Source organism: Eptatretus burgeri, chromosome 13, assembly GCF_056783735.1.
Source record: "Eptatretus burgeri isolate ZD-2024b chromosome 13, Ebu_testis_v1, whole genome shotgun sequence".
Taxonomy (NCBI): Eukaryota; Metazoa; Chordata; class Myxini; order Myxiniformes; family Myxinidae; genus Eptatretus; species Eptatretus burgeri.
The window spans coordinates 31278694-31291443 of NC_140973.1; the positions used below are offsets into that span (position 1 = coordinate 31278694).

Genomic DNA, 12750 nt, shown 5'->3' on the forward strand with positions numbered 1-12750 from the left:
TTGAGGAGGAAGGCCACGTGTCTGGCAGCGAGTCGGGGGAAGAAGTGAGAGACGGGGGTAGGGTTGGAACCTCCCCCATTCCAAGCGTGGACCGTGCTTCATCGCCCGTAACGGGGCCGGCAGCGCCGGAAGCTGGTGCGATGACGATCCAGACACTGTTGGAACGTTTAATAGCGGACATGACGGTACAAATGGCAAATCAAGTCATGACACAGAGGGCAGAAATGACGGCACAGGGGGCACAAATGGAAAATCAATTCGTGACACAGAGGGCAGAAATGACGGCACAAATGGCAAAAATGACGGCACAGGGGGCAGAAATGACAGATCAATTGGGGGTAATGGGGGAACAGTTGGGTGCACGGATTGATTTAATGAGGGATGAATTGGGGGAAAAGATGGAGAAAATGAAAACTGAGATGCAGGAGTGTGTGGATGTTAAATTGGGAGAAATACAAAGCAAATTCGAGGATAGATTGGAGGAAACAAAGGTAGAAATTACATTGGAGTTGGAAAATATACGGAAAAAATGGGTAGATAAAATTGATGCAACGAACATTCGGGTTGATAAAGTGGATGAAAGCCTGGAACGTCATCGTGCCTGTGTGGATGCTCGTATGCAGCTGCAAATCGAAGAGTGGGGAGAGCTGAGGAAGCAAGGGATGAATTTGGCGGAGGAGGTAAAAGGATTGGAGGCTCGTTTGGACGAACAAGATAAAATTATGAGCCAAGATGAAGTCTTGGATAAAGGCCTGGTAGAGCCGTCTTTTGTAAGTAGAGTGTCCGGGTAGGTTGAGGAGCAGCTACAAACTCGCGACGGAGCCTTGGAGGAGGTTGTGCGGGCCCAGAGGATCCTGCGGGAAGAGGTGAATCGGTCCATTCAACGTTTGGAACAGGAGGAAAAATTGACCCATGAGACCCTCACCACAAAACATCTTTGGCCACAGTGGGCTCCGAAATTGGATACGCAGCCACAAGGGTGTTTGATCCCTGGGCTGGATTCCGACAAGGGAGAAACTGAGAAGTGGGCCACCGTAAAAGTGATCCCCCTGGTAAATTTTGACGGGTCAGGGAGCGTTGAAGCTTTTCTGACGCAATTTGAGTGCATTTCTCGACTAAACGGGTGGAATGAGCGGGAACGTACAGGGAATTTGGTGGCAACGTTGCGGGGACCAGCCGCAGATGTGTTAAACGTGATCGCGGAGGGGATGTTGACCAGCTCCCACATTCACGAGGCGTTGAGCCGTCGGTTTGGGTTCGCGGCAAACTGTGATCTGGTGCGGGCCCAGCTCCAGCACCGCAGATTAAAGCCGGGTGAGACAGTGCAGGAGCTGGCACAGGACATTTACCAATCAGTCAGGATCGCGTATCGGGACCTTACAGTGGAGGCATGGGACAGACTGGCACTAGAGAAATTTTTAGCTGCTCTTCCTGACCCTGAGGTCCGAGCGCTAGTGGAGCTACAGGATCCACCCACCGTTCACCGAGCGGCCGAGTGCGCGGCCAGGCTGGCCTCGTGGAGTCGGCCGGGTCGGGTGCCCGAGAGGCCATCGGTGACAGTCCGACAGGCGGAGATTCAGGATCAAGGAGGGGGCTGGGAGAACTTGGCATTACCCAAATGTTACAGAGGATGAATCCTCCTGCTGAACCGCCAGGTCTATCCGAGGTGCCCTTACATAGGTCGAGTCTGGAAATCACTGTCGGGGGTCGGGAGACTAGATTGGGTTGAGCATATACGGCCATGCTCGGCTGCTGAGATTGTGGCGAAGTGCCCTCCTTTGGTGGAAAAAAACGAATTGTGGGAAAATTGGCATGGGTTTGTGAGTTCTGCTGCGTTTTAGAGTGACAATCGGGACAGTGGGTAATTGGTAACAAAGCGGGCACAAGTGGCTGTCCAATGGCTGGTGCGTGGATCGGGTGAGAAGTGCTGTGCGAGTTGTTTTAAGTTAAGAAGTGAAATGTATGGTGCACACATTGATTTTTTTATTGGACATGGTGTGGTAATAGGGAAGGTCATGGTCGGCGAAGTGTTAGAAATGCAGGTGTCACATGTAAGGCTGATGGGGTGGGGGAGTCATGTGGGTTTTGTGGGTGGGGATGATGTGCTTGTCCACAGGGATTGCTGAAGCTCACGGTGAGCATGAATTGCGACCCCCTTCAAGGAGATTCACCACCTGGTGGCTAATGGTGACAGTGTCTGGAGGCAACTGGGAGAGGGTCTGGTTGGGCGACCAAGGCGGGTAGGACCTTGGCGACCCAGGAAGGCCAGAGGAGCCAGTGAGACCCCTTCCAGAGTGTTGTACGGGATTAGAGCTGATGGCTACCAGGGGGGAGGGAATCAAAGAGAGCGGGGCGGAGAAACGTCCGGGTTGGATTAAAGCTTACCTGTGGGCATGGTTGCACCTGAGATGCCCCCATCATCTTGTGGTAACCCACCCCACGTCCACGACGGGATTCAGCCTGCATGATTAAAATGAGGACCATGACCTAGAAATGTGATGATGACCATGGTGTGAGTGTTGTGAAGATGTATGAGTCCCACTCGATCCCGCACAACTTGACATGTGCAGCAAGGGCATGATGTCCGCATAATTTTGGGGCAAGCAAATTTGAAAATTGGCTCCCCAGGTAACGCTGGGTCTATTAGCATCCACTGGGGGAGGCGGTCAAGTGTAAATATCCTGTGAATAGTGTCGTTAAGGCTTAGAGTAGGAATGTAAAGTATAAGTGTTGTGTTTTTGTGGAACCTTTTGTTGCCCCTCCCCAGATCACTGGAAGAGTGTTGGGCAAGAGCGATGATCCAGAAGATGGAGTGCAACTTCGCTCAGTGCTCTCATGTGATAAAATAAAATAAAAAAAAACAACAAAATAAAAACGAATGATTGTTTAGGCGAGGATAAGGCCATAAGGGGGTAGTACATTAAGCAGGATAGGTAAGTTAGCTGCGACTCGCTGCCCATTGCCCCTCCTACTTTATTTCGTTAGGTTAATTAGGTGTGTCAGTAAGTGTTAAGGCTGGTACGTTAGCGCCTGTGATATGCCTTGCAGGAGCTGCGGTACCAGAGGAGGGGGCAGTGTTACGTTTGAGGGGGGGTATGCATTCAAAGGGTAATTAGGATGTTTAATTAGGTATGCCATGCTGTTCGAGTTTACCAGGAACTCGATGTAATAAGTAGCAATTCAGTGGTGATAAGTTGTCTAGTAAATGTTCATTTCTTCAAGGGGGAGATGATAATTGTCACGTAATTAGATAGGGACACGGGATAGGGTAAGTGTGTCTGCGTAAACCCCTTTTAGTAGTCCCTGGAGGCTGGCCGTGACGTCACAGGACAGGGCAGCGGATGGCTCCGCCCCGTGATCACGATTGGCGGAAGGCGACGGCGGTGGGCCAATAAACGGCTCGATTGGAAGTGACGAGGACAGGAGGATAAAAAGGTTCTGTTCGGGGTCGAAAAGGGAGAGGAAGAAGATCGGGACAAAAAGATCGTGTTTTTTTGGTGTGGAGGTTGTTGCGGGGGAAGCGTACTTGTTGTTGTGCTGATTTGATCATGTTCTTCATCGTGTCTTGGAGCCTTGCTGAGCCTCGTGCCTCACCTTGGTTGGCTCTGGGGTTCTGCTGACTCGCAGTATGGGGTCGAACGGCGGGCGGACCTGCCTCCCTCTCCTGCTCGCAATTTGGTGCCAGAACTGGTTCCCTGGCGGCTGTGAGCGGACTTGGGCCAGGACCAGGAGGTCGACAGCACCACGGTTTCTCCTGCCCCCCTCCCCCCCTGAGAGCAAGGCCAGCTCGTCCGACGCTGATCCAGGGACAGTTGCGTCCACACCACGGTCCAGCCTGACCACCAGAAGTAGCTACGTTTTGTGTGTGTGTGTGTGTGTGTGTGTGTGTGTGTGTGTGTGTGTGTGTGTGTGTGTGTGTGTGTGTGTGTGTGTGTGTGTGTGTGTGTGTGTGTGTGTGTGTGTGTGTGTGTGTGTGTGTGTGTACTTGGCGCCTTAGAGGGTTTGAGAATTGTATATTCATTGGAATTGTCTGCGTTTTCCCCACGCCCGATCCCACACCATCCCGTCGAATCGCCCCGGATCCCTCTTCTTGCCGAGTCTTGTTATTTCTGGTTAATAATAAAAACAAATAAACATCATCAACTCAGTGAAAAGTGACTCGTGCCACCTTCCTCGTTCCGTTTGCGGTAGAGCGATTAGAACCGCCATGTTTGGGTTATAGATAAATAAACCGCCTCCATCGTTTCGGCTCATTCTACGTTGGCGGGACTGTTCAAGTCCCGTGGACGTCACAATATATATGCTACTGCACTGAACAAAAATATAAACGCACCAAGTGCAAAAATATAAACGCACCAAGCGATTGTTACTATTTTACCTCGAACTCATTAATACTAAATCTTCACAACAATTTGGTTATAGAATCCATGACAATTGAGCATTAAATTTCAAAGAGTTCCTTGAGAATTCTGGCGACAGTCTTTGCGCTACAACAGCCGACACAACCGAGGTGTCACTGTCAGAGTTTACACAGTCAGTAGCGGGTGTGTCCACCGTTGGCGTCGCGCAGAGCGGTGCATAGACATCACCAGATTATCGATGGTGGCCTGAGGGATGTTTTCCCATTCCTCCTGGAGAGCCACACGGTGCTGGCGGACGTTCTCTGGGACTGCGTAACGTTGTCGTACGCGTCGATCAAGAACGTCCCAAAGGTGCTCGATGGGCGACATGTCGGGAGAATGTGGAGGTCAGTCGAGGACATCAATGTCCTCCTCACCGAGGAAGTCCATGCAGATCCTGGCAACATGGGGGTGAGCATTGTCGTGCTGAAACGTCACATGGTGAAGGCGCACAAACGGCACGACGATGGGTCTGAGTATCTCGTCCCTGTACCGCTGCCCGTTCAAGTTGCCTTCAATGAAATGAAGCCGAGTGCGCTCTCCATGGCATATGCCTGCCCACACCATAACACTGGCACCACCATGTGACACCCGACGAAGGACATTGGCGTCAGTGTAGCGCTCCCCAGCCCGACGTCAGACGCGGAGTCTGCCATCAGCCCGATACAGCTGGAACCGCGACTCATCGGTGAACAGCACTCTCCTCCATCGTGCGAGGGTCCAGCACAAGTGAACATTGGCCCAGTTCAGTCGGGTCTGACGCCGGACTGCAGTGAGGTCGAGTCCCCGGTGTGGTCGGCGGGCTCGGAGGTTGGCCTCCCTCAAGCGGTTACGCACCGTCTGGGCTGAAATGCGCCTGTTATGCAGCCCGACAGTCTCATCAGCAGTCCTCGTGGCCGGTCGGAGTCGATCCCGGAGATGTTGCAGCCTCATGTGATGATCCTGACCGGCGGTGGTCACACGTGGTCGCCGGGCATGTGGGCGGTTCACGGTGCTTCCAGTCTCTCTGAGGCGCGTTCTCAGGCGGCTAATGGTGGAGTGGTGGACATTGAAGTCTGCTGCAACGGCCCGTACTGACGTCCCAGCATTCAGCATGCCAATGGCGCGCTCCCTCAAGATTTGTGACATCTGTGGCATGTTGACATTTGGCACCAGTCCACATTTTGGGGAGGCCTTTTATAGGGCAAGCTATAGGGAGTGTTTGTGTCCTGGTCACGCTCACTGACCATCACTCTGTCAAGCCCCATGGTGCTCATGGGAAGGATTACTCAACGTGTGAGTCCACACACTCAGAGTGGTCAATTTCAATGGGAACATCTGTCTTGAGCAAAACAAAGGAACCATTGCTCAAACATATCATCGGTTTGACCATTTTCCCATAATGGCAATCTTGACTTAGATATTTAGGTTGGTGCGTTTATATTTTTGTTCAGTATATAATATATTGCTTTCCCTGCTGTTGGGAAACCAGTCAATTGCTTATAGGTTAAGGTTCTTCTTTTAGGTATTGGTTGAATTTCTGATGTTGTGAAATTAACACGATTTACAGCAATCCTTTGAATTATATTATATTTTTTGGAATAGCTGATTCTATCTGTACAATTAATAAGTGTGTGTGTGTGTGTGTGTGTGTGTGTGTGTGTGTGTGTGTGTGTGTGTGTGTGTGTGTGTGTGTGTGTGTGTGTGTGTGTGTGTGTGTGTGTGTGTGTGTGTGTGTGTGTGTGCGCGCGCGTGTTAGAATTGTGAGAAACTGAAATGAAAAAAAACACGTGTGTGCTTGCATGTGTACCTGTACTCATGCATTGACACATTCATCCCTCGTTGCTTTCAAAAAAAAAAAATCTCTTGTGTGTTGTTGCTCAGCTTGGGGCTTGCTGTACATGATTTTTTCCCCATTACCCCATTTTAATGTGACATGACTCGTGACCTTTGCTCATAAATAATTCTGATTCAAATTTCCTGATCTTGAGATTTTACTCCTTCCAGGCTGAAGGAGAACTCGAAGCAATTGCAAACTGACAGGTAGGACTACCCATTTGCAGAGGATGTCAGAGAATTACAAAAGTTATTGAATGTAGTGTATTGTGAATGGATGAATGACTGTCAAATTCAAAACAATTGATCCATGGCTGAGCATTCATTGAAAGCCACTCCCGATTTCTCCAAAACTTTTTGATGGTTTCAATTATGTATGGCTGTCTGACAGATGTGGTTATCTATTACCATTAGTTAAATGTACACGTTGGGGCATTTATATCTGACACATTTGCAATCTTTCTAGCCGGAAGCAGTCTTGGCATAACTAATTATTGTTTTCTTTGTTTTACAGATAATACTTGAAAGTTTTTAATGATGGAGCACTTTAAATGCAATAAGCATTTTTATTTATTTACATTTTTTATGTTTTTTAAAATGCCATGAGCATGCCAATTTCACAAATAAGGTCATCATGACAGAGGAGGCACACTTTGATTTGGCAGATTTAACTCCACCAGATTTCTTCCAATGAGCATTTCTGAAGGGCAAAGTTTAGAAGGAACATCCAACATTGATCGATGTATTGAAGGCAAACATCACTGCAACCATCCGCTCTAACAATATGATGCGGAAATGAACAATATGATGATCCGCTGTCGTGAATGCATGAATTTGAAAGGGGCCCATTTGTCTGATGTAATTTTTAAGAAATAAATAATCAAAATTGATTAAAAAAAATTTGAAGTATGTGCCTATGTTGTATATAAATTTTATTTTATTTCGTTTAGAAACCAAAAAGTTATAAGGATAATAAAAGTGTCAGCTATAAATGCCCCACCCTGTACATTCCAGCATAGTTGCACCCCCAGAAATTATATAGCCAAGTGCAGCGTACAAGAGAAGAAAAATAATAAAATGTAAAATTCTAATATAGATTTAATTATGACCTTTATTTCAATTATTATTTTAATCCACAGCACGTTCGAGTGAATGTTTTATGCATACATTGTTGCTCAAAATTCTTGTTTGACTTATCGCAGTCAGTTTGCCACTGTATTGCCGAGATGTCAGAAGTAGCTTGTTAATAACTCAAAGCTAATGACATAAAATAACTGTTTTTTTAACTTTTATTTTTAAAATTGCAACTTTGTTCACAGATTTTTCATATGTCTATGTTTAGTAGTTCTTGCAAGCCCTGTTCTGCACGCCGCCCAAACCGTTTTCAACAAGATCCGGTCACCTGCCACTGCTCCTGTCGCTTGTTGGCTCGACGTTGTGAAAAGCGCGGTCGATCCCTCGATCGCACCAGTTGCCGGTAATTGCTTACCTGCTTATATTCATAAATTTAATTTTTCATTAGCATGGGTATCGAGGCCTGGCATAATTTAGTGAGCTATTGCTTGGTTTTCATTGTTAAATCTTATTGTTATCCCATATCGATTGGTACATATCATCAGCTTACTTGTTTAGCCTCTGAATCTAGTTTTTATTTTGCCTTTCTGTCTGGTCTCCAGGTGTAGGAAGCCACGAAGGTGAGCCTCAAGAGTCGGAGCTGGAAGCGTATTTATTTAGTTTTGGGGTGTAGTAATCCCTGGCTCATTATGGAAACCTCTTCTGTAGATAATGGTTCTCGTGTAAGCCTTGAGCAGCAAAAGTGGATGTCAATCCATGTGCTAGTACCAAACCCTAATGTGTGGCTGTGTGCACTGCATTTACAGCATCACCTTTCTCTGAATGATGAGGTACAACCACTACCTTTAAGCAGTATAATAAATAGTTTATAAGATCGTTTAGGGTACACACATCCCAATTCCTTTTGCGTCTCTGAGGATGCCACCATTATTACCAAAGTGGTATTTTAGCTGCTGTATCTTGTGCACTGCACCCCGCTGCTCTTTCACTATAAATATAATGAGGTTTCTGTTCCTTGGAGTTGTGGTGCCGCACTGGTAGAAAATCTTAGTTTTATTTCCTGCACTAATAACATGATATGGTTTCTGTGATGTTTTTTTGGGGGTGTTTAATGGGGTCAAAAGGTTTTTTCCCCTTTTCAAAAAGTTTCACAGCCAACAACATGACTTCTATTCCAATGGCATCAAGAGACATGACCATCACCAGGAAAAATTGTGCTGGAAACCACGTGTAAAGGACCGATATCCGTGCCGAGTTTTGGTGGTGCAGGACCTTCATGGTTGAGGGGAAAACATTTTGATCCCCACTCTTTGACACGGCATCAAAAACCTTTGGTACTTTGCTACATTGAGTCTTGTCAGACAACACTGTAAATTGTTGTGCTCGAGCAGAGGGAGCCGGATGGTACGAATTGTGATGTAATGACAGCAGAACCAGTTGCTTCACTCTCCGAAGGTAAAGCAAATGATTTCACTGTCTTGTTTCCCCAGTTAATATCTATGCCCAATTGGCTATTTTATTGACAGCATAAGGTAATTACTGGATTATACGAATATCAGCTATGAGCAAGTTTGTTAGCAGAGAAGAGTCCTGCTTTGCTAAAAGCTGATGATCTATATCATTTTATTTATATGCCATACATTAGATTTTACGTGAACTTGATTCTCGGATAAAAGAACTGAGCTTGTAACGGCAACGCGTGAAGTTTTAAGTCGGATAACGCAGAACTTGCATCTTTTTTTTTTAACCTTCTGGTAATTGTTAAATAATGATAGTTCTGTTTCCTAATTTGAACGTGCTTCAGGCCAATGTATGCCTTTTGGAATTAGCAAAAGTAATTACTATTTTATCTTGAGAAAAGTATTGTCAAGAATTAGTGGGAAATCTAATGAAATGTTTTCCTTCGTCCTCCGTTGTCGTGCCAAATTTTCATCCAAAACTTTCATAGTTTTGGTGATTGCAGGGAGACGGTGTGTCTTTTGCCACAATTGGCAGAATCTCCAGGGCCAAACTGCACACAATATGCTTCTGCCTTTGTGTCTGTTGCAGTTACTTGAAGTTGTATGATAAAAGCCGAACCGCAGCCTCAAAGTACTTATTTGTCTCAGCATTGTTGAGTATCTGATAATCTCGTGATTTTTCTTCAGCATCACCCTTTTGACAATGTCATAATGTGAGTGCAAGTTATTATGTTTTCTATTTTGGTTTTGTGATATGGTGTCTCAGCTGTATGAATCAAAAACTCAATCAAACCTTGTGTTTTCAATTGATATTGATCCCACCACCTATCATGATTTCACAGTGACCAGACCACAACTGTTTTGATTTGTAGATGTTATCTGATGGAAAACATGTTGAATTGTTGATGTAACATTATGTGACTCAATTTTTATTAACATTTGTGGATTTGTGTGTTAAAGAGCATTTATCTCTGTCCCCTTTAACTGCTTGTTCATACCCAAACTGCCATTGTTATCGCTGCTTTTTCATTCACGATGTGACCTTGTATCAAATTAACACAACTGCTGGGTAGTCCAGCTCTCAAGATGATGCACACTATATCCAATAAAAAAATTGGTCTGTCGTTTCTGAATACAATAAAGTACATGCTAAGGTATTCTTTTGACAGTCTGTGTTTATATGGTGTATACCTGTGCATACCTTTGCATAAAATTCCATGGAAATTTAACTTCACTTTTTTTGCAGCAGTTGATGAAACAAAAGTCAGATATCAAAAAATGAGAATTGCTAACTCGATACAAGGGATTGGTAAAACATTGTTAATTATGCCTACAAAGTTTGACGATATCACAATCACAGACAAAGGGACAGATAGTCGGACACCATATTATTATGTGGATTATCTTGGTCACTGCACAATGATATCCCCAAAAAAGCCGAAACGAGAATACTGTACTGAAACCACTTATAATAAGTAATATAACTACTAATAATATGTGCCGAACACACAGACCAACCGACACACGGGATTTCTTACCAAGATGATTTGGGGCCCACAGACACTCGACAGTTGTGACAAGCGGTAATGGGACTTGACAGAAGAGGCACTCGTAGTCTACCCTGGGCAGGTCCCTGATGGACCCTGCCGGCATGTCCAAGGAGTGGGTCCAGTGATCGCCTGGCTATGCAACGGCTGGGGTTTTTGCTGCGGCTTTAGCACTGCAATGTTGAAAGCTCCTTCATGAACTGTACCGACCACCAAGCTAGACACACCAAGTCCTCTTTCCCAGCATAGCACACATAGCAGAATGACCCACTACCAGGAGCATTGGACCATTGGGACTGAGGAACACACCAGTAACATCTGAGGCAAAGCTTGACCCTGAGCACTACCTTTTATCTCCTCTGTCTGCACCTATACTCTCTTTCGATCCAACATCCAAATGCAGAGGATGGAGGTGGAGCGAACTCCCAAGCCCCTTCTTCAGGCAGCTTTGGTCCTGATTGGTGACTTCAGGCCCTCCTACAGTGTCTTTTGATCCTATTATGCAAATTCTCAGTATGTCACAATCCCGGGCATGCTCTACGGTCGCAAAGCCGCTCCATAGAGAACATAAAGGGACAGATTCATGGAAGGAACATTTAACGAAGATCACACTGGAATGACGGGTGAAGTAACATTTCATGGGGTTGGGAAACGCATTGATTACATACGCAGATCTTATCTATCCACATGGAGTATGGCATGGTTATCTAAATGAAATAACTGAACAAATACAGCACTGGAGTATCAGGAGAAGCACAAATAGACAAAGATGGAGTCATCAGGAGGAACCTGGATCAGATTCAGGTTTCAGTTGCTACTCCTCTCATCTCAAACCCATCCAGGTGCAGCCAAGTGAACCTTACAATAACTATTTGCAAGATTCACTCCTTAATAGACAAAAAAGAAAACTACACTGTCCCCAAATCTGCACCCTCTCAAGCCGAGCAGATGGCCCCTTTGGCCAATGCTGCTTCCCCTCTACCTCTCAATACTGTCATAGAAATGACCCCAGTTACTGCCTCAAATGACATAGTATCATACTCAAAAGCCTCTGAAAACATGAACATTTGGGATGGTTTTATGCTTCTTTCCTCATTGAGAACGAGGAAAGCACCCCAAAATTCCGATATAAGATGGTAGTTTTGGAGTCATAAACGTTGGACACATTTCTGTCTGAACAGACTACTACAAGTAATTGGTATGAATCACTTGTACATGAGAATGTAGACTCTCTGCCCAATCCCGATATCTGCCCCCAGAATGCTATGGAGGAAAATAGTATTCCACATCCAGAAGAAGTTAAAAACAAAACTGTCCTGTTTCCCTCTTGTGTTAACGATGATGAATTGCATCAAGATTCGACTGAAAAATTGAAAGGCCAAAAAACCGATCGCCCCCTTCGTGCCCTCCCTTTCTTTGCAATGCTCTAATTGATTAATGATGACCTTCCAACCCAAATAATCGCTGTGCCGGCTTCTTTAGATAACATGCCTGAGCACACTTATGGAATCGAGAAAGAACCTCAAATTGTCAAATCTGATACATCCCACCATCCGCATTAGAGTATAAAGGCAGCAATACTGACACAATGGAGCAGTGTGTGAATCCAACAAGCAAAAGGCCAAATACATGGAAGGAAACCAGAACCAACAAGTAAGAGGGGGTTCTTGTTGGTGGGGTTAATGAGGGTAGAAAAGATCATCGTAAAGGAGAAGGAATGGCAGATGTTAGTGCACCGATTTTTGTAAGACTTGTAAGATTTTTGTAAGAGTTTGAACATCCTCCGGAAGGCAATTACACAAACGGGAATAAGGAGGAACAAAAGAGTGGAGGTGGCAGTATACCTATATTTTGGAAGTTTAATCAAGAGGAGGCTACGTAAAGACAGAGTGCATTAAGAATGGCTATTTGGTTAGGAAAATAACGCTGATATAATCTCTGTCCTCTTTTTGTCCCCCAAACCTGTCTTCAATCCACCAAAGCTGCCTGTGGTGGTCTGGGGGTAGTAATAAAGGTAAATAAGCAATGAAGGATTATTTTTTGTTTGTATTTTCCATTGCTGAAACAGAAATGAGAGTTATACTCATATCTGTGTTCATTTATTGGAGAAGAGTATCATAGAACTATGATTGCTGGCAAATGTGATGAGCTTACTCAACAACCACATAGTTTGCTTTGCATTTACATTAGCTATTCCAATGGTGAATTATTATTAAAGTATGTGTAAGGCTCATTATAATGGCAGAAAGGGTTATAGTTTTACATCATCCTTCATATACAACATATCTTCTCCAATCTTCAACACCGCCATCTTTTCGTCTCACCTGACGCTCACACCTCCGTTCACCCTTTCTCCCTCCATTCAAAGCAGTTTCACATACCTTTTCCATTTCCTCTCCTGGGAAGCAAACATTTTCAACCAACTTTCTTTGTGCTGCACTAGGTTTCCTGGTG

The 12750-nt window shown here is 45.2% G+C and overlaps 1 protein-coding gene across 1 annotated transcript in view; it reads left to right on the top strand.

The window, feature by feature from the left end:
- The window catches only part of LOC147014179 (uncharacterized), a 197863-nt gene extending 187957 nt beyond the window's left edge, over window positions 1-9906 (top strand). Inside the window, exons 7-9 of the mRNA XM_085851944.1 lie at window positions 6387-6422; window positions 7535-7692; window positions 7892-9906. Of these exons, the coding sequence (XP_085708070.1) occupies window positions 6387-6422; window positions 7535-7692; window positions 7892-7962 (265 nt within the window). The 3' untranslated portion in view covers window positions 7963-9906. The remainder of the gene's footprint in view (window positions 1-6386; window positions 6423-7534; window positions 7693-7891) is intronic.
- The last annotated feature ends 2844 nt before the right edge of the window (window positions 9907-12750 follow it).